Below are 25,513 nucleotides of genomic sequence, written 5' to 3'. Positions count from 1 at the left end.
TGGCAGGGTAATGAAAGGCAAGCTCAACCACCTTCTCAATTGGCATCTATGCAAGCATGCTTTGCCACCCGGAACTAGTGGATAATGATCAGGAATGAGAACCTTTGATTTCATCTCTGGCATTTGGATAGAGAGATGCACCCTAACTCACAACTAACAAGAAACTCATTGGTTTTGGTGCTGGAGGTATGAAGTGGATTTACAAGGCCAACAGGGAGCACATGAGAACATCAGTTAATCAGAATAGCTAATTGATCACTTGTTAAAAGCTGTAGAAGTAGAATGTAAGGCATGCCGTATAACATTGTCTACCAGCCTCCCCGAACAGGCGCCAGAATGTGGCGACTAGGGGCTTTTCACAATAACTTCATTTGAAGCCTACTCGTGACAATAAGTGATTTTCATTTCATTTCATTTCTGAGAAAGACAATTGCAGGTGTTGAAAATCACGAAACATTGAAATGCTGGAAATGCACAGTATCTTCAGAGAGATTGGTTCAGAGCAGAGTTTTTCCTAGTAACGATGCCTCAACTGTCAGCACTTGTTGTCATTACACCTCTGAATTTTTTAACAGCAACATCTGGATTCCTCACATGCGCATTGAATGTAGAAATCCATAAGTTGCTGTCAGTAATTCTGTACTTTCCCAGAGGGTACATTGTACAGGTCTCCCTCCAGACTGCAGTCAAGTGGAAATCGATGAAATGATGAAAACTTCTACTTTTGTAAAAACTCTTGAAATAATTGGGCTTTCAATGCTATACCAAGTTCATTGTTGCTGCTCAACGACATCACTGCCCCGAAAGAGCAATTTTATATTTGTTGAGTTTCAAATTTGTCATGATAACTCTACATATTTTTTTTAAAAGTTTTTGATATTTTGTTTCCTACCATAATTCCTTGTGTATGTCCAAATCATTTAATTTATAGACCTCACAGATAGCAAATTAAAAATGAAGAGATGCTGTGGTTTAAACTTCCTGGTTTGCCATCTGTGAGAAGACTTCAAGTAATTGGTGGCTTATTCTGCTTGATTTCATTTCTGTTGCTGGATGCCTGGAGATTCCCTTGATTTGGCATGAGAAACACGCTGACTTGGAAAAGTGCTGCAGAGATCACTAGATCTTTGTGGGCAACTTTCTTTGCAAAATCTAGCCCATAAATAATTTGAGGCAACGAGGAATTACATTTTAACATTTGTGGATGGTAACAAACTGTGTTTTTTACACCTATGACATGGTGGGGGGGGGGAGATTATTCTATGGAAGATAAACTTAATTAGATTTTCAAATTCTATTTTTAAAATTATGCACATGCTTGAAAACATGGTTCTTTTCAGATTCGAGATTCTGGAGAGAGACCAAGTAATGAGGAGATCATGCGTTTTTCTAAACTGTTTGAGGACGAGCTAACATTGGACAACTTAACACGACCTCAGCTGGTAGCACTTTGTAAATTGTTGGAGCTGCAGTCAATAGGAACCAATAACTTTCTACGATTTCAACTGATTATGAAACTGCGCAGCATTCGTGCAGATGATCAGGTAACATATTTGTATCAAATTTGGGGTTTACATTCATTGCTAGGATTTTCTTTCTGGTTTTCTCTTTTCCACTCCTAAAATAATGGCCCTAATAGTTGGGGTACTGTTCATCAATAGAACCTATCTTGACTAAATATTGTAAAATAGAAACAGAAAATGCTGGAAATGCTCTGTGGCATAGGCAGCATCTGTGGAGACAAACAGTCAATGCTTTATGTCAATGACCTTCCCTTTGCTCTGACCCCATTGCCACCTCAGTCCATTCTGTCCTCACATTCAACTTTAAGTTGCAGTTCAGTTGGATTTGTTTTGCTTGCTTCTGGATAGCTAGGCTTAACTGTAGAATATTGATTTATTTTGTCTAAAGTTGATTGCAGAAGAAGGAGTAACCACACTGAATGTAAATGAGCTGCAGGCAGCCTGCCGGACTCGGGGAATGAGAGCATTAGGGGTGACTGAAGCTCGCCTGCAAGAACAACTTAAACAAGTAAGTGAGTAATAAAAATTACATCGTGTTTTTTTCAAGTTATGATGTGATGGCTTGTGACCCAAGACTGTGTTGTGAAAAAGATAACGTAGAATTGGCCATGTGAAATTTATCACATAATGAACTCCAACCTGCACTTCAACCTTCTGAGTGAAAGTCCCACACTCGCGCAAAGTCCCATAATTGAGCAAAAGTCCAGAATCTTATTCCTTCATGTGTACATTTCATTCAACCCATAGCCTTCAACATCTCTAGCTGTGGCTCAGTTACCTGCAGTACAATGTTTAAAAGTAGGAAATTACCAGAAGTCTCAGGATGACATGGATGAATGATGAAGTTAACAGCCAACTGAAGTTGAAGAGGGCCTGTGAAAATCATAAGAATAATAAAAAAGCTAAAGAAAGTTTTGAGAGATTTAATGGGTTAACCAAAGCTGAGTGGGCATATGTGATTTTTTTTTTAAAAACCAAACCGAAAAGTAATTTACAAATGTATCCATGCAGAAATAATTCTTAAACATGGGGTGATATCTCCAAGAGAAGATGAGCACCATTTCGCGCAGTACCTATTCAAATATTAACTTGCAGCACGGCAGCGTAGTGGTTAGCACAGTTGCTTCACAGCTCCAGGGTCCCAGGTTTGATTCCTGGCTGGGTCACTGTCTGTGCAGAGTCTACACGTTCTCCCCGCGTCTGCATCGGTTTCCTCCAGGTGCTCCGGTTTCCTCCCAGTCTAAAGATGTGCGGGTTAGGTGGATTGGCCTTACTAAATTGCCCTTAAGTGTTCAAAAAATGTTAAGTGGGGGTTACTGGGTTATGGGGATAGGGTAGATGCGTGGGCTTCAGTAGGGTGCTCTTTGTAAGGGCCGGTGCAGACTCGATGGGCCGAATGGCTTACTTCTGCACCGTATATTCTATGAATGAAACCTCATATAGTGAGATAAAAGATAGTGCTTCTGGAGGACTAATGGGACAAAGATATCTGAACATTTTGAAATTATCAGTTTCAGTTTCAATTTTCAGACTTTTTATTTTTATTCAGCATGTACATGGGTGCTTTAAAAATGTTCTTCTCACTTGAGTACCAGTTACTCTCGTAACTTGCGAATAGTGATTTATAAACTCCTGGGCTCCCTATAAAAAGGAATGAATTTGAATGTTCACTAACATTGCAAATAGCGTTGTTATTTTATAGTTAATAAAGAAAATACATTTTTGGGAACAAATAATTCCGTGTTATATCACAGAAAATAAAACACACTTCACATTGATTGCTGATTTTTCATTGCTGTATTTGACCTATACAAGTGACCGGTTGAGAAGTGTACCAAATATCACATTAGTACCGTATGTGTTTATTGGTTTATTCTTTTTAAAATATTCTACCTGTTTCAACTAAATACTGCTGCCTTTACCTTGCAGTGGTTGGAGCTACATCTGAACCAGCAGATTCCAACTTCACTTCTACTTCTGTCCAGGGCCATGTTCCTTCCAGATACCCTTTCACCTGCTGATCAGCTTACAACAACTTTGCAGACTTTGCCAGATAGTGTGGTGAGCAATTTATCAAAGATAGAAATATACTTGTAAACAGTTGTTTAATATTACATCTTAAACCATTCTTTGGTCACTTTTTGTTCTTAAGGTGACCTAGATGCTGTTAAATTTTAACAATGTTATGTAATGTTCTGCTGTTGGCTTGTACTAATGCAGCATTGATGGTATAGTGTACCCTTCTAAGGCAGCTCAGCTTAAATCAGGATGTTTAAGAAGATTAAAAGTTTCAATGAGGGCAGTTATCTGCAACAAAGATGAGATAAAATAGATAATATTTTTAATGATCAGATCTTCCAAATATTCACGAGAGGACATGAGCAGCATAACCTCCCTAATTAGCAATAATCAGCGAATTAATAATTTGGGTATCGATGTGACGAAAATGCTAGACAGTGCTCAAAATGTTGTGCAGATTCGGTGGGGTTGCAGGGATTGGGCGGGGTGGCACAGACCCAATGGGACAGATGGCCTTCTGCACTGTTGGGGTTCCACGGTTCTAAATTAGCAAATTTCTAGAGGTAATATTTAGCCCAGAGTAATAAAGGGGAGCAACAAAAGCTGAAAATTGCATTCTAGTTAGGTTGCAAAAATGGTAGCGATGTTAATTTTTGCCCGCTTGGGTCAACTATTTTTTTAACGTCTATAACAGGATTTTGTTGCTTAGCAGTTACACTGACCCTTGACCTGGTCCAGCAAACGTCTTCACTCCTGTTATTGATTCCTGCAATCTCATGCGGTGCTCAACACCTCACCTAGACTGACATATTCTTTTATTAGCGCAGTTCAGCTGGGAATCTCATCCTGTTTTTTGTCTCATCTCTATTTGTGCCAGACCTTGATATTTCACAGGAATCTACCTTCTGGGAGCCTAATCTTCAGTGAAGATTTTTTTTTATTCCACTCTTCCCACTGTAGGAAAATGGCACTAGCCTAACCAGCTGTCTGGCTAGTTTCGCAACAATTCAACCTTATGTTGACAAAGTTAAGAACATATGAAATAGGAACAGAAGCAGGCCATTTGGCCCCTCGAGTCTGCTCCACCATCCAAGAAGATCATCACTGATTTGTTTGTGTTTTGAATTCCACATTCCCATCTACCCCTGATAATCTGTGATTCCCTTGCTGAAGGGGAGACAGTGCTTAGAGGTATTGTTGCTGGACTAGTAATCCAGAGACCCAGGGTAATGCAGGTGGTGAAATTTGAATTCTATCATTCTATAATTTAAATTCTGGAAATAAAAGTCTAATAATTACCAATGAAACTATTGTCGAATGTCATAAAACCCACCTGGTTCACTAATGCCCTTTCGGGAAGAAAATCTGTATCCTTACCTGGTCTGGCCTACATGTGACTCCAGATCCACCCCAATGGGGTTGACACTTAAATGCCCTCATGGATGGGCAATAAATGCTGGCCCAGCCAGTGCCGCCCACATCCCATGACCAAATAAAATAAAAGAAGCTATGTACTTCCAGCTAAAAAATATTCAATGACTCTGCCTCCATTACCTTCAGAGGCAGAGAGTTCTAAAATCGCACAACCCTCTGAAAGAAAATAATTCTCTTCTTTTCTGTCCTAAAAGGGCGACCCTTAATTTTAAAATAATGCCCCCTTGCTCTGAACTTTCCCACACAAGGAAATATCCTTTCCACTTCCACCTTGTCAGTACCTTTCAGGATCTTGTGTATTTCAATCCAGTCACCCTTTCACTCTTCTGTCTGTCGAACCCCGGTCTATCCAACCATTTCTCATAAGACAACCCATTCATTCCAGGTATCATTCAATCTAATAAACTTCCTCTGAACCTCCTCCAATGCATTTGTATCCTTCCTGAAATAAGAAGATCGAACTGCGCACATTATTCAAGATTTGGTCTTGCCAAATGCCGTGTATAACTGAAGCATAGCATACTTCCATTTATGTTCAATTCCTCCCATAATAAAGGTTAGAATTCCATTAGCCGCCTTAATTACTCGCTGTATGTTCAGACTAAAGTTTTGTGATGTATGCACCAGAACATCAAGATCCAGCTGCACATCAGAATTCTACAACCATTCTCTGTTTAAGTAATACTCTGCAATTTTACTCTTCCTCTTAACCTGAACAGCTTCACGTTTTCCTACATTATACTCCATCGGTCAGATTTTTGACGATCACTCAACCTATCGATTTGCACCAGCAACCTCCTTGTGTCTTCTTCACAACATACTTTCCTACCTATCTTTGTGTCAACTGCAAGCTTTACTACCATGCCTTTGCTCCCCTCATTTAAACCATTGAATGGACAAAACTCCACTCGTCACATCCTGCCAATCAGACAAAGACCCATTTATGCATGCTCTCTGTTTTCTGCCAGGCCAATCATCTATCCGTGCTAATATGCACCATGAACTTTTATTTTCCGCATTAACCTTTGTTGCGCCATCTTATCAAATGTCTTCTGACAAATCACGTATGTTTACAGGCATTCCTGTAAGGGGCTGGTTTAGCACAGTAGGCTAAACAGTTGGCTTGTAATGCAGACCAAGACCAGCAGTGCAGGTTCAATTCCCATACCAGCCTCCCCGAACAGGTGCTAGAATGTGGCGACTAGGGGCTTTTCACAGTAACTTAATTGAAGTCTACTTGTGACAATAAGCAATTATTATTATTTCCTTTATCCACAGTGGATGTTACTCAAAGAGCTCCAATTAAATTTTGTGAGAATGAATTTTAAAAAAAAGTATTTTGGAGGAACATTGTAATGAAGGCTGTGTGCGTATAAATGATTTAATAAGCGGGGAATGGTTGATAGAGACAGCTTTGGGATTCAATTTTTTGAGGTTGAAGAGATGAAAGGGGTAAAAGTGCGAAATGCATATCTTTGTCGTAAGAGGCCATGGTGAAGTGGACTTTTAAATACGTAGGTTGGGTTTAGAAATTTGCATTAGGAAATAGAGACATGCTTTTCTTTTTAAGCTATTCAATTTCAAGGGGGAGTAAGGACCTTTTGCAACTTAAGAGGTTTCATAAGTAAATGAGGGAAGGTTATTACATTTTATTTGGCTTTAAAGGGGAGGCAATAGGAAGACATGAAAGATTTTTATTTTTTGGAAAAGCTTGAGTTCAAAAACGGTGCGGAGGACAATGGAATTGAATATGAAAAGGGGAAAGGATATTTAAGGAGAGCTGTTGAGTTGTGGTTGGTTGTGTGGGAAAGATAGCCTGTGAAACTCTCTACTAAGAGAAGGTGAGAAATCTGCGGTAACCCTCCAGAAACCATAAAGTCTTTGCGTTAAACTTTCCAATCTCGCTCACCTCTGGAATCATCGCGGAAAGGACGGATAGTTTAGCGAACTGTTAAAGGTCCGCTGACCTGACCTCTGGTGAGAATTTTGGTCACTGGACGGGAGAGACCAGAGGTTCCCGTTCCTTGTGTCAGAAAGCAGTCTTGTTTCTGAATTTTCTAGCATTTCCACAGTGGAGTGGAAGAGTTTGAGGAGTCATGTGACATACCTTTACTAAAGAACAAAGAACAATACAGCACAGGAACAGGCCCTTCGGCCCACCAAGCTTGTACTGGTCGTGATACTAACCTTGGCCAAAACCCTCAGCACTTCCTTGAGCCGTATCGCTCTATACCCATCCTATCCATATATTTGTCAAGATGCCTTTTGAACGGCACTCGTATCTGTTTCCACAACTTCCCATGGCATTGCAGTCTAGGCACTCATCACCCTAAACGTTGCCCCACAGATCTTAAATCTATGCTCCCTGATGACTGACCCCCTCCACCCTGGGAAAGAATGCCTGCCCATCCACTCTATCCATGCCCCTCATAATCTTGTAGACCTCTATCAGGTCATCCCTCAACCTCCGTCGTTCTAATGAAAACAGTCAGAGTCTATTCAACCTCTCTGCATAGCTGGCACCCTCCAGACCAGGCAAGATCCTATTAAACCTCTGCACCCTCTCCAAAGCCTCCACATCCTTCTGGTAGTGTGGCAACCAGAATTGTGCGCAATATTCCAAGAGCAGTCTTACCAAGGTTCTATACAACTGCAGCATGACTTGCCAGTTTTTATACTCTATGCCCCATCCAATGGAGGCAAGCAATCCGTACGCTTTCTTGACTACCTTGTCCACTTGTGTTACCACTTTCAAAAGATCTCTCCCAGATCTCTCTGACTTTCTATGTTCCTAAGAGTTTTGCCATTTATGGTATATTTCCCCTCGATGTCAGGCCTACCAAAATGCATTACCTCACATTTGTCTGGATCAAACTCCATTTGCCATTTCTCTTCCCATGTCTCCAACCTATGTATGTCCTGCCATATCCTCTAACAATCCTCAACACTATCTACCACTCCACCAACCTTGGTGTCATCTGCAAACTTACTAAACAGACCAGCTACAATTTCCTCCGAGAAGTGACAGCAGTTTTGTCTTGGATAATATTACTGGAGTTAAAAATCAGTAAGGGAGACTTGCCTGGAGGGTATTTACTTGTGTGTTCTGACCAAGTATGTTTTTTGGAGGGGGTGTTTTGTAAGGCTGTGTAACTTTGATCTTGCATGATTAATTTATTTTCTTGTTAATAAATCTTTTCAGTTTTTAGAATCCCAAAAGTGTTACTGGGATTCTATACTCCTGAGATCAGTAGTTTTCCTCCTGTTTACAGAATACAGAACAAAGGGGTTATGATTAATAAGACCAGTTTCCTCCTGGGATTTGGCTAAACGTGATTCCCTTTTCACAAAACCATGCAAACGCTTTCCGATTACATTGAGTTTTTCTAAGTGCCTAGCTGTAAGCTCCATCATGATCAATTTCACCTTCCCTATGAATGACATCAAGCTACAGTTCCTACAGTTTCCTTTTTTCTGCCTCCATTGAAAGAAGGGCTAAATTTGCTACTTTCCAGTCAGGTGGAATCTTTCCAGACTGTAGGATATTTTGGAAAATTAATACCAATGCATCTACCTCATTAGCCACCTCTTAAGATCTGAGGATAAATTCCGTCCTGATCCAATTTTCTCACTACCACTTGCCTAGCAGAACTTTCATAGAATTTGTTAAAAAATTGTTAAGTGGGGGTTACTGGGTTACGTGGATAGGGTAGATCCGTGGGCTTCAGTAGGGTGCTCTTTATAAGGGCTGGTGCAGACTCGATGGGCCGAATGGCCTCCAGCTCTGTAAATTCTATGATTCTAAGTTACGGTGCAGAAGGAGGCCACTCATCAAGCCTCCACCGGCCCTTGGAAAGAGCAACCTACCTAAGCCCACACCTCCACCCTATTCCCGTAACCCCGTGAGAGGTCATGTGGGCGTTGATTAGTACTGGTCAACAAAAACGTGAACCAGGCATCCCGGCAACTGCAGGGTTTCCTAGACCATTGGAGGCTCTCTTGGATGGTTGGGAGGCACCCTGGCTCTCCCCCTGGCACTTTAGCACTGCCAGGTTGGCATCTTGGCACAACCAAGGTCAGGGCCCAAGGGGGGCCATGTTCATGAAAGCAGAGGGGAGGGGTGGGTATGGGGTCCTCTGGAAGTTTGGGTGGTATGGTTGGTGAGGGTCCGAGAAAGGGAAGGGGGCCTGAAAGAGTGTGTAGGAAGGCCTGAAAAGTGTCAGTGGTGGAGGGAGGGAACATTTAATGGCAGCACAGTGGTTAGCACAGTTGCTTCACAGCTCCAGGGTCCCAGGTTCGATTCCAGCTTGGGTCACGGTCTCCCGGTGTCTGTTTGCTCCGGTGCTCCGGTTTCCTCCCACAAGTCCCGAAAGACATGCTTGTTAGGTGAATTGGACATTCTGAATTCTCTCTCTATGTATCCGAAGGCGCCGGAATGTGGCGACTCGAGGTTTTTCACAGTAATTTCATTGCACCGTTAATGTAAGCCTACTTGTGACAATAACGATTATTATTATTCTTCACCTACTCTGTGGCCCCGTGAAGAGAGGCTACCACACAAAAGAACATAAGAAATAGGAGTAGGCCATCTGGCCCCTCGAGCCTGCTCCGCCATTCAATTAGATCATGGCTGATCTTTTGTGGACTCAGCTCCACTTTCCAGCCCGAACACCATAACCCTTAATCCCTTTATTTTTCAAAAAAACTATCTATCTTTACCTTAAAAACATGTAATGAAGGAGCCTCAACTGCTTCACTGGGCAAGGAATTCCATAGATTCACAACCCTTTGGGTGAAGAAGTTCCTCCTAAACTCAGTCCTAAATCTACTTCCCCTTATTTTGAGGTTATGTCCCCTAGTTCTGCTGTCACCCGCCAGTGGAAACAACCTGCCCGCATCTATCCTATCTATTCCCTTCATAATTTTAAATGTTTCTATAAGATCCCCCCTCATCCTTCTAAATTCCAACGAGTACAGTCCCAGTCTACTCAACCTCTCCTCATAATCCAACCCCTTCAGCTCTGGGATTAACCTAGTGAATCTCCTCTGCACACCCTCCAGCGCCAGTACGTCCTTTCTCAAGTAAGGAGACCAAAACTGAACACAATACTCCAGGTGTGGCCGCGCTAACACCTTATACAATTGCAACATAACCTCCCTAGTCTTAAACTCCATCCCTCTAACAATGAAGGACAAAATTCCATTTGCCTTCTTAATCACCTGTTGCACTTGTAAACCAACCTTCTGTGACTCATGCACTAGCACACCCAAGTCTCTCTGAACAGCGGCATGCTTTAATATTTTATCGTTTAAATAATAATCCCGTTTGCTGTTATTCCTACCAAAATGGATAACCTCACATTTGTCAACATTGTATTCCATCTGCCAGACCCGAGCCCATTCACTTAACCTATCCAAATCCCTCTGCAGACTTCCAGTATCCTCTGCACTTTTCGCTTTACCACTCATCTTAGTGTCATCTGCAAACTTGGACACATTTCCCTTGGTCCCCAACTCCAAATCATCTATGTAAATTGTGAACAATTGTGGGCCCAACACGGATCCCTGAGGGACACCACTAGCTATTGATTGCCAACCAGAGAAATACCCATTAATCCCCACTCTTTGCTTTCTATTAATTAACCAATCCTCTATCCATGCTACTACTTTACCCTTGATGCCATGCATCTTTATCTTATGCAGCAACCTTTTGTGTGGCACCTTGTCAAAGGCTTTCTGGAAATCCAGATATACCACATCCATCGGCTCCCCGTTATCTACTGCACTGGTAATGTCCTCAAAAAATTCCACTAAATTAGTTAGGCATGACCTGCCCTTTACGAACCCATGCTGCGTCTGCCCAATGGGACAATTTCTATCCAGATGCCTCGCAATTTCTTCCTTGGTGATAGATTCCAGCATCTTCCCTACTACCGAAGTTAAGCTCACTGGCCTATAATTTCCTGCTTTCTGCCTACCTCCTTTTTTAAACAGTGGCGTCACGTTTGCTAATTTCCAATCCACCGGGACCACCCCAGAGTCTAGTGAATTTCGGTAAATTATCACTAGTGCATCTGCAATTTCCCTAGCCATCTCTTTTAGCACTCTGGGATGCATTCCATCAGGGCCAGGAGACTTGTCTACCTTTAGCCCCATTAGCTTGCCCATCACTCCCTCCTTAGTGATAACAATCCTCTCAAGGTCCTCACCTGTCATAGCCTCATTTCTATCAGTCGCTGGCATGTTATTTGTGTCTTCCACTGTGAAGACCGACCCAAAAAACCTGTTCAGTTCCTCAGCCATTTCCTCATTTCCCATTATTAAAACTCCCTTCTCATCCTCTAAAGGACCAATATTTACCTTAGCCACTCTTTTTTGTCTTATATATTTGTAAAAACTTTTACTGTCTGTTTTTATATTCTGAGCAAGTTTACTCTCATACTCTATCTTACTCTTCTTTATAGCTTTTTTAGTAGCTTTCTGTTGCCCCCTAAAGATTTCCCAGCCCTCTAATCTCCCAGCAATCTTTGCCACTTTATATGCTTTTTCCTTCAATTTGAATGATCTGAATGATCTGTTGAGCTACTTGCAGAAAAATACTTTTCACTGTACCTCGGTACACGTGACAATAAACAAATCCAATCCAATCCAATACTCTCCCTTATTTCCTTAGATATCCACGGTCGATTTTCCCTCTTTCTTCCGTCCTTCCTTTTTGTTGGTATAAACCTTTGCTGAGCACTGTGAAAAATTGCTTGAAAGGTTCTCCACTGTTCCTCAACTGTTCCACCATAAAGTTTTAGCTCCCAGTCTACCTTAGCTAGTTCTTCTCTCATCCCCTTGTAATCCCCTCAGTAACCTTCGATCAGTCCTCTTTCATCTCAGCCGATGCTGCTGAAGTTCCGCCTTAATCAACCCCATCAACTGCTCCACTGTGGGGTAGACGAAGCATGCGCGGTGCCTTCTGTAGCTGCGCAATTACATCAGTCCCCTTCCCTGATTACTATACCTGCATCGCCCTTCTCCATGGGGAACACAGATGCAAAAAAAGCAGTGGCATAGTGGTATTGTTGCTGGATTAGTAATCCAGAAACATGAAACCCAGGATAATGATCTGGTGACCTGGGTTCGAATCCCACCATGGCAGGTGATGGAATAAAGTAAATAAAATATCTGGAATTAAAAGTCTAATATTGACCATGAAACCATTGTCAATTTGCGTAGAACCTATCTGGTTCACTAATATCCTTTAGCGAGGAAATCTGCCGTCCTTACCTGGTCGGGCCAACATGTGACTCCAGACCCACAGCAATGTGGTTGACTCTTAACTGCCCCCTCGAGGGCAATTAGGGATGGGCAATAAATGCTGGCACAGCCTGCGACGCCCACCTCCCATGAATGAATAAATAAAAAATAAACATATCTTCCAGCTCCACACAGATTGCCACTTTGGTACCTAATGGGCCCTACACTTTCCCTGGCTATCCCCTGAGTATACTTGGGATTTTCCTTTATTTTGCCCATATTTTTTTCACTTTCCTAATTTTTTTTTAAGTACCTCCCCCTGCACTTTCTGTTCTTCTCCTAGGGCATCTACTGTTTTAAGCCCCTTGTCTCTGTCAATCCTGTATATCCCTTGAAACCCAGAGTTCTCAGGACTTGTTGGTCCCACCCTTTATCTTTATGGAACATGTTGATCACTCTCCATTTCCTTTCAAATTACTCCCACTGTTCTGGTGTGTGTTTTTTTACAATTAGCAGCTCCCAGTCTGCTTTGGCCAGACACTGTCATATTAAAATTGTCCTTCCCCAATTCAGAATCTTTATTTCCGGTCCATCTTTGCCCTTTTCCACAACTACCTTAAATCTTACCAAGTTATGGTCACTATCACCAAAATGCTTCCCCACTGACCTTTCTACCATCTTCCTGGCTTCATTCCCTAATATTAATTCCAATTTCGCCAGCTCTTTTGTGGGACTTTGTGTTCTGGCTCAAAAAGCTCTCTTTGATGCACTTTCCAATACCTCTGACCTTTCACACTTTGCCTATCCCAATTAACATTGGGGAAGTTGAAACTATTGTTACCCTATTGTTTTTATGCTTCTCTGAGATTGTCTACATATCTGCTCTTCTATCTCTTCCTGACTGTTTGGGGGCCTGTAGTACACTCCAAGCAAAGTGATTGCCCCCTTTTTTGTTTTTACATTCTACCCATATGGCCTCAACTGAGGAGGCTGCTAACATATCATTCATCCCTCACTGCAGTAATTGGCTCCTTGGTCAATAGTGGACACCACTATTGCAGTTGTAACATACCGTTGAATTTTCTTATATTTTTCTGTGTATTCTGAAATGTCTGCCACAGCATCTCTTGCCCTATCCCTTAACCTAAATTGTAAGCTCACTTTCCCTAGCTCTGCTTTCATGCCCTCATTATTACCCTTACCCTTATTTCAGTTTAAAATATTTGTCCATTCTACTTTCCCTCAAATAATGTGAAATTCAATCACATCATAATTGCTACCTAGGGGTACCTTCAATATGAGGTCATTAATTACTCCTATCTCTTTAATCCTAGGATCTCTAATAATAATAATCACTTATTGTCACAAGTAGGCTCCAATAAAGTTACTGTGAAAAGCCCCCAGTCACTACATTCCAGCGCCTGTTCGGGGAGGCTGGTACGGGAATTGAACCCGCGCTGCTGGTCTTGTTCTGCATTACAAGCCAGCTGTTTAGCCCACTGTGCTAAACCTATCTCCAATGCAGACGGAGGCCATTCGGACCATTGAGTCCACACTAACCCTATGAAAGAGCACCCTACCCAGGTGTGCTCCCCCATACTATCCCCATGACCCCACCTAACCGATGGACACCAAGGACCAATTGATCCTGGCCAAGCCACCTAATCCGCACAGTTTTGGACTGTTGGAGGAGGCCGGAGCACCCGGGGAGAATGTGCAAACTCCACACAGACCGTCATTGCTCAGTACCTGGTCCCTAGTTGGTTCCAGACTTTCTGCTCTAAGAAGCTATCTTGAAAGCATTACATAAATTCCTCATCTGGGCTACCTTTGCCCACATACTTTTTCCAGACTATTACATTAATTCCTCATCTGGGCTCCCTTTGCCCATCTGATTTTGCCATAGCTTTCTGGCAGACCCCCATGTTTTATTCTTTGATGCCCTGTTCTAATGTGTGGTTACTGTTACAAGAGCCTGGACACCACTCTCACAAGTGACTTGTCTTTATCATTTCTCTACCCAAACCACTTCTACATTCTGGTTTCCTGAACTTGGGTCAAGCCTCTCTATTATACTAATATGATTTTTACTTAACAGAGCCACCCTTCACCTTCTCCTAGCTTCCTAAATGACACTACCCTTCAATATTGAGATCCCAATCTATGCCATGTGACTAATCATTTTGGGAATTATTTTTCTATTTTAATCTAGTGCTTACCTTATGGATCAGTATTAAATGTCATCCTATTATTTCTGTATCCTTAAATGGAGTCGACGAGTATTTCCTCATTTTATGTAATCACCAATAGGTATGGTAAGATGAAAGGGAGTTGGCTTTTATTTATGGAAAGAAGGCCTTCACTGAACTTTACTGTGAAATTTGAGTGAGCTGTGGGAGCAAATGAAGGAACTTGTTAATGACGGAAATTTTTCGCCAGCTCTTGGAGGAGCGTGACTAGAGAGCTTTCCATTTTTGTGGCTATTTGATCGTGGGGGGATGGAGGGAGGAGCGTTGCGTTGTATTCCTCCTGGGCTCTGAAGGCTCCGGTGCGTTTTCTTAACTGTAAGTTGTGTTTCAGTTGTTAACCTGATGATTAAACTTGTGTGACTGTGGAAAAAAAATGACGGAAATTTTGTTGGGTGTTCTGCTTTTTGCGCAGAAACTTGTTTGGAGAGTTTGAAATTAACTGAAAGGACAAAAAAAAAAACATGTAAGGAACAGCCACTTTTTCACATGCGGATCGGAATTGCAAGAGCGGCTATGATATGACTACTTTTAATCCATGCTTTTCTATTTCAGGCAAAGGAAGCGCAAGTCAAAGTCGCAGAAGTCGAATGTGACAAGGTGGACAATAAAGCAAAATTAGAAGCAACCTTGCAAGAAGAGGCAGCCATCAAGAGGGAGAACCAGGAACGAGAGTTGGAACGTATGGCGGAAGCTGCTGAAAAAGCGAAAGAAAGTTTACAGGTTGAAGCCAGGGTGAGTGTTTGATTTATAAATCTTAACATACTTCGAATTTAGCATAAAAGTTGTGAACTAGTACTTCCAAATTTCTCTGTTTTAAGAATTGAAACTGATTAAATATATTTGGCTTACTTGCAAGACTGATCAGCTTTTGAAAAGTTACAAAAGAAAGATGTCCACAATGTGACAAAATGTAGCTACTATTCCTTAATGATATTTACATTAGAGTATGTATATTCACCTAGATCCATAGGGACACACCAATTATGTCAGTGTTGGCTATTTGTAGGAGCAGTTCGAACCTATCCTTACAAGACTTGAGGAAAAAATAGCATGACCTGATTTTTGTCTTGTGGAATTTTAAATTTCAATACGGGCATAATTAAGATGTAAACCATGACTCAGTGGTAGCACAATAAGCTTGGAGTCAAAAGGTTGTGCGTTCAAGTCCGACTCCAGAAACTTGAGCACAGATTCTAAGCTCTTGTTCCAACGCATTACTGTCCTTCAGTTGTGATGTTAAATCAAGGACGTGGCACTATTTGAAGAGAAATTAGTTCTGAACAAGAGTCCTATTGGACTTGAAATGTTAACTCTGTTTCTCTCCACAGATGTTGCCATACTTGAGTATTTCCAGCATTTGTCTATTTATTTCTGATTTCCAGCATTCAGTCCTTTCCTTTATTATGAATTTTCCTACTGTGTCCTGGCCAATATTTACCCTCAACAAAAACACACACAGATTATTAGGGCTGGCTTAGCTCACTGGGCTAAATCACTGGCTTTTAAAGCAGACCATCGCAGGCCAGCAGCACGGTTCGATTCCCGTACCAGCCTCCCCGGACAGGCGCCGGAATGTGGCGACTAGGGGCTTTTCACAGTATCTTCATTGAAGCCTACTCGTGACAATAAGCAATTTTCATTTCATATTAGTTCATGTTGAGTTCAAGACCGGAACTACATTTTAAAAACAATTATTTCATGGGTATAGGCATTTATTGCCCATCCCTAATAAGGTGTTGCTGAGCCACCTTCGTGAACTGCTGCAGTGGGGTCACTCATCAAAGTGCTGTACATCATCTTTATTGCCACAAGTAGGCTTACATTAACACTGCAACAAAGTTACTGTAAAAAGCCCCTAGTCGTCACATTCCAGCGCCTGTTCAGGTACACGAGGGAGAATTTCAAATGACCAATTCACCTAACAGCATGTCTTTCGGGACTAGTGGGAGGAAACATCCGTCAATTTTCATTGTGTCGAATGTGAGTCACCACCTGGAATAAAATAAGTTGAACTTCTATAATCCATGTGGTGTAGGTGCACCAACCTTGCTGTTAGGGAGGGAGTTCCAGGATTTTGACCAGTGACAGTGAAGGAACAACGATATAGTTCCAAGTCAGGATGGTGTGTGTCTCGGTGGGGGGAACAGGCAGGTGGTGATACTCCCGTGCATCTGATGCCCTTATCCTTCTAGGTGGTAAGAGGCCGCATGTTTGGGAGATCCTGTCAAAGGAGCCTTGGTGAATTCCTGCAGTGAATCTTGTAAATGTGTGTGTGGAGGGAGTGGATCTCGAAGGCGGTAGATGGAGGGCCAACCAAACAGGCTGTTTTGTTCTCGATGGTGTTGAGCTCCTTGAGTATTGTTATAGCTGCACTCATCAAAGCAAGTGGAGAGTATTTGTGTCTTGTAAGTGATGAACCGGCTTTATGGAGTCGGGGGGCAATTTACTTTCTGCAGAATTCCAAGCCTCTAATCTGTTCTTGTAGCTCCAGTAATTATATGGCTGGCCCAGCTCAGCTTCTGGTCAATGGTACCCCCAGGATGTTGAAAGTGGGGGATTCCCTGATGGTGATGTCACTGAATGTCGAAGAGTGATGGTGGGATTCTCTCTTGTTGGAGATGGTCATTGCCTGGCACTTGTGTGGCATGAACTTTAATTTCACTTATTCGCCCAAGCCTGAATGTTGTCGGTCTTCATCGCTTTGCCGATGATCGAGAGTAGACTGAAGGGGTGGTAATGGCTGGGTTGGATTTTGTCCTGATTTTTGTGAACAGGATGTAGCTAAGCACTTTTCCACAATGCCAAGTAGATGCCTATGTGTTATGAAAGAGTTAATGTTCCCTAGTACTTAAGTTAGTAATGGGGTTTTAATTGTTTAATAGATTGCATTTAATGGATTACACCAATAGATAAAGAGAGATACAGGTGGCGCTGTTTTGTTGTGGAGAAGTGATTACTGAACACAAACTTGGAGTTGAAGAAGTCAAGACTTATTTCCTCGTTCTTATTATAGAGTTACCATTGGAGCTTAATGCTGTCATGTAGCTATATTGTAACAGCTTGGCTAAGGGTGCAGCTAGTCTTGGAGCACCAGTATTATTACTGGAATGTTGTCGGGGTCCATAACCTGTGATGCCAGGGCCATATCTGTGATGCCGGGGCCTCCGGAAGAGGAGGCCAAGTTTGATCATCCTTCTGGCTGAAGGTGGTTGTAAATGCTTCAGCGGGCAGCATGGTGGCGCAGTGGTTAGCATTGCTGCCTCACGGCACCGAGGTTCCAGGTTCGATCCCGGCTCTGGGTCACTGTCCGTGTGGAGTTTGCACATTCTTCCCATGTTTGCGTGGGTTTCGCCCCAACAACCCAAAGATGTGCAAGGTAGGTGGATTGGCCACGCTAAATTTCCCCTTTATTGGAAAAATGAATTGGGTACTCTAAATTTATTTAAATAAACAGTGCTATTATGGATATGTGGCAAGTAGATTGGTGAGGACAAGGTTAAGTATGCTTTTCTCTCTTGTTTGTTCCCTCACCACTTGCCACAAACCAAGTCTAGCAGCTATGTTCTTTAGGACTAGGCCAGCTCGGTTCGCATTGGTGCTATCGAGCCGCTCCGAGTGATGGACATTGAAGTCCCCCACCCTGAGTACATTCTGCACCCTTCCCACCCTCTGTGCTTCTTCCAAGAGGTGTTCAACACAAAAGTGCGGATTCATCAGCTGAGGGTGGAGGCGGTAGGTGGTAATCAGCAAGTTTCCTTGTCCATGTTTGACCTAATGTTTCCCCCCACCCCGCCACCAACTATATATCACTATGCCACCAGCTCTTGTGGGTGTGTTCTGCTGATGGGACCGTGTGTATATAAGGATGGTGATTGTTGCATCTGGGACATTGTACGGTATGACTCCGTGAATACGACTGTCAGGAAGTTGTTGACTGGTCTGAGACAGCTCTCTCAATTTTTGCACAAGCTTCCAAACGTTTGTATAGAGAATGTTGCATGGTTGACCGGGCTACGTATGTCATTCTCACTTCCAGTGCCTAGTTTGACGCTGAGTGATCCATCCAGTTTGATGCAACTTACTAGGCCATTTCCAAGGGCATTTAACAGTCAACCACAGGTGTGATTCTAGAGTCACATGTAGGCCAGATCAGGTCAGGATTTCCATCCTTAAAGGACATATGAACATAAGAATTGGGAGGAGGAGTAAGTCACTTTAAGATATTGATAAAGCAGACCGGTTTTTATGACAATCAATAGTGGTTTCATGATCACTATTACCAAGACCAGCTTTTCAATTCTAGGTTTATGAACTGAATTTAAATTCTGACAGCAGCCATAGTAGAATTCTAACCAGTGTCCCCTGAGCATTAGCCTGGGTCTCTGAGTTGCAAGTCTGGTGACGTTACCACTGTGCCACTGCCTTCTCCAAAGTCTAAAATATTAAACACAAAGCTAATTCCATCGGGATGAAGGGCAAAATGGCTCCGGTGGTTTGAAAGTTATGATGGTAGATAAGCAGTGACAGATACTTCATCATTTTCAACAAATAAGCATTCTCTTGAAAAACTAAATCTCAATTTGTAAAGTGCTTAGAGTAATTGAAGTGGTTAAGGATAGCATTAGCTTAAAAAACGAGGCTTATAATATTTCAAAGAAATGCAATATGTCTCAGGATTGGGACAGGTTTAGAAGTAGACTCAGGTTGGCCAATAGTTTACAATGAGAGAAAATAAAACATGTGTAAACTGGCAACAAATATGAAAACAGATTGTAAAAGCTTCTACAACGATATAAAAAGGCAAGTATGCAAATAGACTTGGATCCCTTCGGGCTGAGACAGAAGAAATGGTAATTGGAAATAAGGAAGTGTTAAACAAATATTTTGTTTCTATTTTCACAGTAGAAGATAGAAAAATATACCTTAAGTACTGGGGAACAAGGGATCTAATGAGAGTGAGCAACTTTAGTTGATATTAGTAAAGAAATAGGTCGTTCACACCATTGTCAGTGGTGGAGGGAGGAAATATTTATGTTGGTGCCAATCAAGCAGGCTGTTTTGTCCTGAATGGTGTCAAGCTTCTGAAGTGTTATTGGAGCTTCAATTCTTCAGGCAAATGGATAAGCTCTTGTAGCAAAATTCTCGGCCTCTGACCTGCCTTAATGTTGGGGGCTGAGTGACCCTGGTTGCTCTGTTTCATACGTCACAATAACTAAACCACTTAATTAATTGTAAACGTTTTATCTTGTCATAAAATGCACCAGATAAATACAGATGTTTTCTCTTTTCCTCTTAATTCTCTGTCACAGAAGGAAATTGAATCGGCAGTGAATCTAGAAGCAGCAGCAGTCAATGTGAAGCAAAGCCAGATTGCTGTGGATGCAGAACAGGAATTAGCTAATGTAGACCTGGCAATGCATTCTGAAACCTTGAAAGATACAGCCCCAGTATTAGAAGGAATTAAGGTATGTTTCAATGTCAAGGTCAATGATCCATTTACACTTATTTTTATGCTAATCATGGTGGGTAAACACTGTCCTGGTAACAGTTTGGTTTATATTTTCTAATCAGAAACCACTGAAAAGGTTTTTGTTGACATGATCTCTATGACGCTGATTCAACACACATTCCCTTCATATTGCATAACAATTTGATGTATAAACATGCAAAGTGCATTCAACAAGCAATTGGGGAACGTCTCGGCTGAGCAGGGTGGTGACTGTTACTTTTTTTTATTCATTAGCCATTATGATCTTGAGTGGAAGCTATGCTGTGTCTAGTACCGGTCGCCAGGTTTCGGACGAAATAACCCACATTATTACGCTCTTATTTATTCAACCACTTGGTTCACTGCAACAAGGTTAATTTAGAAAGGGTACCTTCACTTGTGGATACCTTTTCCCAGGCCAAATGTATTTTATGTTTTAAAAGGAGATAATTTAATCAGGCTTTCTTGAGTTAAAGAAAGAGTGTATGTATTAGTTACCAAAACATGAGAAAAGTAATTAAAAATGAACGCACATGCACAGAGATTAGAAATGAGAAGTCAGTTGAACGTAACAAATCAGTCTTTGGCTTATCTGTGAGGAGGAGATGGTGAAACATTGCAGCCATTAAGTTGGGTGATTCCAGTGGCATTGACTTTGGCAGTTGGTTTGAGAATTCTTGGTTCTGCAGGTTAGCTGAAAGGAGTTGTCCTGTTTCTAATTTGATGGTGGCTCTGCTGACGTGCTTCCAGCAATGAGAGAGAGATTTTGTACCTGCAAGGTGAAGTGCTGCATAGTAGATGTTATTCAGCTGTGACCTTCACAGTAGACACCAGCACAGTGGAACTAGAAAAGCAGAAGAGCGCACAAAGATCAGGGCTGCAGTTAGCTTTTAACCATTGTTCTTGTGTATTATGGAAGGGGAAAACACAAACCTGTCTAGTATATAACTCACCAGAAATGGTTTCTGCTGATATGGTAATCAGCTTCTATTATTTCTGCGAGAGATTGCAGTTCAATCTTTGCACTGCACCTCTTCAAAGGGTGCGACATTCTGTTGTCTCTCTCGGAGCTGAGTATAGTCCACATAGGAATTCCAGAAAGTGGTTATTTTGTAGACTTAGTTTTTGCTTGGATACCAATTTTTAAAAATAAACCACGTCTTATTTAAAAGTTCAGTATGTCTGTGTGTAATTTGGGGCTAAGATCCGTTGTCATGACGATGGCAAACATGAAATTACTGAATTGTTGCAAAACAATCTGGTTCACTAATGTCCTTCAGGGACGGAAAACTCTGATCATTCCGTGGTCTGATCTGCATCTGACCAGAACACAGCCATGTAGTTGACTTTTAAAGACTTCTGAAGTAAGGTAAGCAAGCCACTCAGTTGTATAAAACTACGACAGAAAATTCAAATATGAATAAAACTGGGTGGACCACCTAGCATTGACTTGGGCACTGGAAAGGACAAAAGGCACAGCTACCCATCAGCTAACCCTATGGAGTCCACTTTACTAACATCTGGTGACTTGTGGTAAAAGTTAGAGAGTTGTTCTACATACTATTCCAACAACAGTCTGACACCACCATCACCATCCTGGATATATCATGTCCCACTGGAAGGACAGGTTATTTTTGCAACAATTCAGTAATTTCGTATTTGCCATTGTGGTGACACAGTCGGAATGAGTGGTTCTGCGAGTCCTCAGCTTTGACTCTGAACCTCATGGTTTCACGGCATCAGGTCAAACATGGGCAAGGAAACCTCCCACTGATCACCATTTACCATCCTCTCTCAGCCAGTACTCCTTTCTGCTTAACAACATTTGGAAGAAGCACTGAGGAGAGCAAGGGCACAAAATGTATTCTGAGTTGGGAACATCACTGTCCATCACCAAGAATGATTTGGTAACATCACTTTTGACTGAATTTGGCTGAGTCCTGAAGGACAAATGGCCCCCAGTAGATGGTGAGATAACTTGCAAGGGGCAGAGGGCAGCACGGTGGTGCAGTGGGTTAGCACTGTGGCCTCACAGCGCCGAGGTCCCAGGTTCGATCCCGGCTCTGGGTCACTGTCTGTGTGGAGTTTGCACATTTTCTCCGTGTTTGCGTGGGTTTCGCTCCCACAATCCAAAGATGTGCATGGTAGATGGATTGGCCACGGTAAATTGTCCCTTAATTGGAAAAAAATTGAATTGGGTACTCTAAATTTAAAAAAAAAACTTACAAGGGGGAAATAAACTTGTAAACAATAATACAGCACCAGAAATAGGAGCCGGAGTAGACCATATGACCTGTTCTGCCGTTCAGTATGATCATGACTGATGTTCGGCATCAACTCCATTTACCTGCCCATTTCCCATATCCCTTAATTTATAAATATCCCAGTGTTAAATGTATTCAATTGTGGGACATCTGTTACGATCCCAACTGACATTGCACATCAGATCCTAGGGTGGGACCCAGCTTGATGGATCCTAACTTTCATTTTTTTGTTTTGAACAGTCACAGAGACTGCTAATGTACTTTAACAAAATAATAAAACCTTTATTAAACAGCCATAATACATTACTCCTTCACCACAACTATGCCTTTACAGATGTATACAGATTCGTAAGGATAACACAGTTACAAACTTTATCATACCCTCTAATGTTCATAGTAAGTGCGCAAGTATACATGCAAATCGATAGTCACACAGTGGTCAGACACAACACATTCTGAAACCAAGTGCCAGATGCCACCCAAAACAACTTTTATGGATATCTGATCAATTCCCTTTTCACACAGCCAACTGTTCTCACTGGAACTCTGCCTTTCACACAAGAGTGTCCGCTCTCCGCTCTTGAAGAACATGCCTTGGAATCTTCTCCCAAATGATGCTTTCTTTTAGATGTCTTCACCAAGGATCCACCTCTAGGGTTTCAGTCTCTCCCTCTGATGGTCCACTCCCCTAGATTCCCAAGCGCATTTAAGCTTCGCCTTCCAAATGTTCTCTCAGGTACTTAGCAGTACCAACAGGACACTCGGGGCCGTAGTAAGGAGGCACCAACCTTTGGCAGTCTCTTTGGATCTTCTGGCTTTTTACAAGCCTGCTTTGCATCTGTTTCCTCAATTGGGAGACTCTTTTACTGCTACTCTAACAAAGGATAGTCAAAAAGGAAAAGGCAGTGGAGTTGCAGTGCTGATTAAAGAGGGAATTGGCACAAAAGTGAGGAAGGATATTAGCTCCGACAATGTACGAGTAGAGTTAAGAAAACCAAGAGGCAAAAAACATTACTGGGCACCGTATATAGAACCCCAAACTGCAGTAGTGATGTTGGGAATGGCATTAAACAGGAAATTAGAGATGCACGAGATAAAGGAACATCTGTAATTATGGGTCATTTTAATCTGCATATAGATTGGGCAAGTCAAATTAGCTGCAATACCGTAGTGAAGGAATTCCTGGAGTGTATGAGATGGTTTTCTGGACCAGTATGTTGAGGAACCAATTAGAGAGGAGGCTATCCTTGACTGGGTACTGTGTAATGAGAACAGAATCATTGGCAATATAGTTGTGTGAGACCCCTTAGGGATGAGCGACCATAATATGATAGAATTTTTCACCAAGATGGAGAGTGAAGTAGTTGATTCTGCGATTAGGGTCCTGAATCTTAATAAAGGAAACTACGATGGCATGAGGCCCAAGTTGGCTATGATAGATTGGGAAACACTGCTTAAAGGGATGGCAGTGGATAGGCAATAGCAAACAATCAAGGAGCGTTTGTGGGAACTGTAACAATTGATTATTCCTGTCTGGCACAAAAGTAAAATGGGAAAGGTGGCCAATCCAAAGCTTACAAGGGAAATTAGAGATAGTATTAGATCAAAGGAAGAAGCATATAAATTGGCCAAGGAAAACAACAGGTCTGAGGATTGGGAGCAGTTTAGAATTCAGCAAAGGAGGACCAAGGGATTGATAAAGGTGGGGAGAGTACGAGAATAAGCTTGCAGTGAACATAAAAACTGACTAACAAAATTTCTCTAGGTACATGAAGACAAATGTAGGTCCCTTACGGTCAGAATCAGGGGAATGTATTATAGGGGCAAAGAAATGGCTGAGCAACCAAACGCATACTTTGGTTCTGTCTGTCTTCACAAATGAAGGCGCAAATCAGATACTAGAAATGGCAGAGAATGCAGGGTTTAGTGAGAGGGAGAATCTGAATGAGATCAATATTAGTAGAGAAATGGTATTGGAAAAATTGATGGGATTGAAGGCTGATAAATACCCAGGGCCTGATAATCGACATCCCAGAGTACTTCAGGAAGTGGCCCCAAAAGATAGTGGATGCATTGGCGCTTCTATGAGACTCTGGAACAGTTCTTGGAGGGTAGCTAATCTAGCTCCACTATTTAAAAGGGAGATAGAAAGAAAACAGGGAATTATAGACCAGTCAGCCTGATGACGGTAGTGGGGAAATTTATAATCCATTGTCAAATTTTTTATAACAGAGCACTTAGAAAATAATATGATATGATCGGACAGAGTCAGCATGGATTTATGAAGAGGAAATCATGCTTGACAAATCTATTGGAATTCTTTGAGGATGTAACTAGTAGAGTTGAAGCAGTAGAGCCAGTGGACGTGGTGTATTTGGACCTTCAGAAGGCTTTTGACAAAGTCCTGCATAAAAGATTAGTGTAAAATTGACACGTATGGAATTGGGGGTCGTGTATTGAGATGGATAGAAAACTGATTGGCAGACAGGAAACAGAGTAGGAATTAAAAGGTCTTTTTCAAATTGGCAGGCAGTGACTAATGGAGTACCATAGAGATCGGTGCAGGGACCCCAGCTATTCACAATAAGTATTAATGATTTTAGATGAGGGATCAACATGTAATATCTCCAAATTTACAGATGACAGGTGGGAGGGTGAGCTGTGAGGAGGATGCAGAGATTCTTCAGTGGGAGTTGGACAAGTTGAGTGAGTGGGGAAAATGAATAGTAGATGGATTATAATATGGAGAAATGTGAGGTTATTTATTTGGTAACAAAAATGAGAAGGCAGACTATTATCTGAATGGCCATAAATTAGAAGAGGGGAATGTGCAACGAGACCTAGGTGTCCTCGTGCACCAGTCACTGAAGGTAAGCATACAGGTAGAGCAGGTGATAAAGAAGGCAAATGGTATGTTAGCCTTCATAGCCAGAGGATTTGAGTGTAGGAGCTGGGATGTCTTGCTGCAATTATTTTTTTTTTATTTATAAATTTAGATTACCCAATTATTTTTTCCAATTAAGGGTCAATTTAGTGTGGCCAATCTACCTACTCTGCACATTTTTGGGTTGTGGGGGCAAAACCCACGCAGACACTGGGAGAATGTGCAAACTCCACACGGACAGTGACCCAGAGCCAGTATCAAACCTGGGACCTCAGCGCCGTGAGGCAGCTGTGCTAACCACTGGATGCTGCCCTCTTGCTGCAATTATACAGAGCCTTGGTGAGGCCACACCTGAAATATTGTGTGCAGTTTTGGTCTCCTTATCTGAGGAAGGATGTTCTTACACT

The 25,513-nt window shown here is 42.0% G+C and overlaps 1 protein-coding gene across 5 annotated transcripts in view; it reads left to right on the top strand.

Moving 5' to 3' along the window:
- letm1 (leucine zipper-EF-hand containing transmembrane protein 1) overlaps positions 1-25,513 on the top strand; it is a 119,169-nt gene that overhangs the window by 50,480 nt on the left and 43,176 nt on the right. For all 5 annotated transcript variants that reach the window (XM_038793367.1, XM_038793368.1, XM_038793369.1 and 2 more), the window contains 5 exons: positions 1,341-1,544; positions 1,912-2,031; positions 3,453-3,584; positions 15,023-15,202; positions 19,780-19,935. In XM_038793367.1, coding sequence (XP_038649295.1) covers positions 1,341-1,544; positions 1,912-2,031; positions 3,453-3,584; positions 15,023-15,202; positions 19,780-19,935 — 792 coding nt within the window. The remainder of the gene's footprint in view (positions 1-1,340; positions 1,545-1,911; positions 2,032-3,452; positions 3,585-15,022; positions 15,203-19,779; positions 19,936-25,513) is intronic.

The sequence above is a fragment of the Scyliorhinus canicula genome, chromosome 3 (genome assembly GCF_902713615.1).
Source record: "Scyliorhinus canicula chromosome 3, sScyCan1.1, whole genome shotgun sequence".
Classification (NCBI taxonomy): domain Eukaryota; kingdom Metazoa; phylum Chordata; class Chondrichthyes; order Carcharhiniformes; family Scyliorhinidae; genus Scyliorhinus; species Scyliorhinus canicula.
Note: the sequence above shows the minus strand (reverse complement) of the source record. Positions and strands in the feature narration are given on the sequence as shown.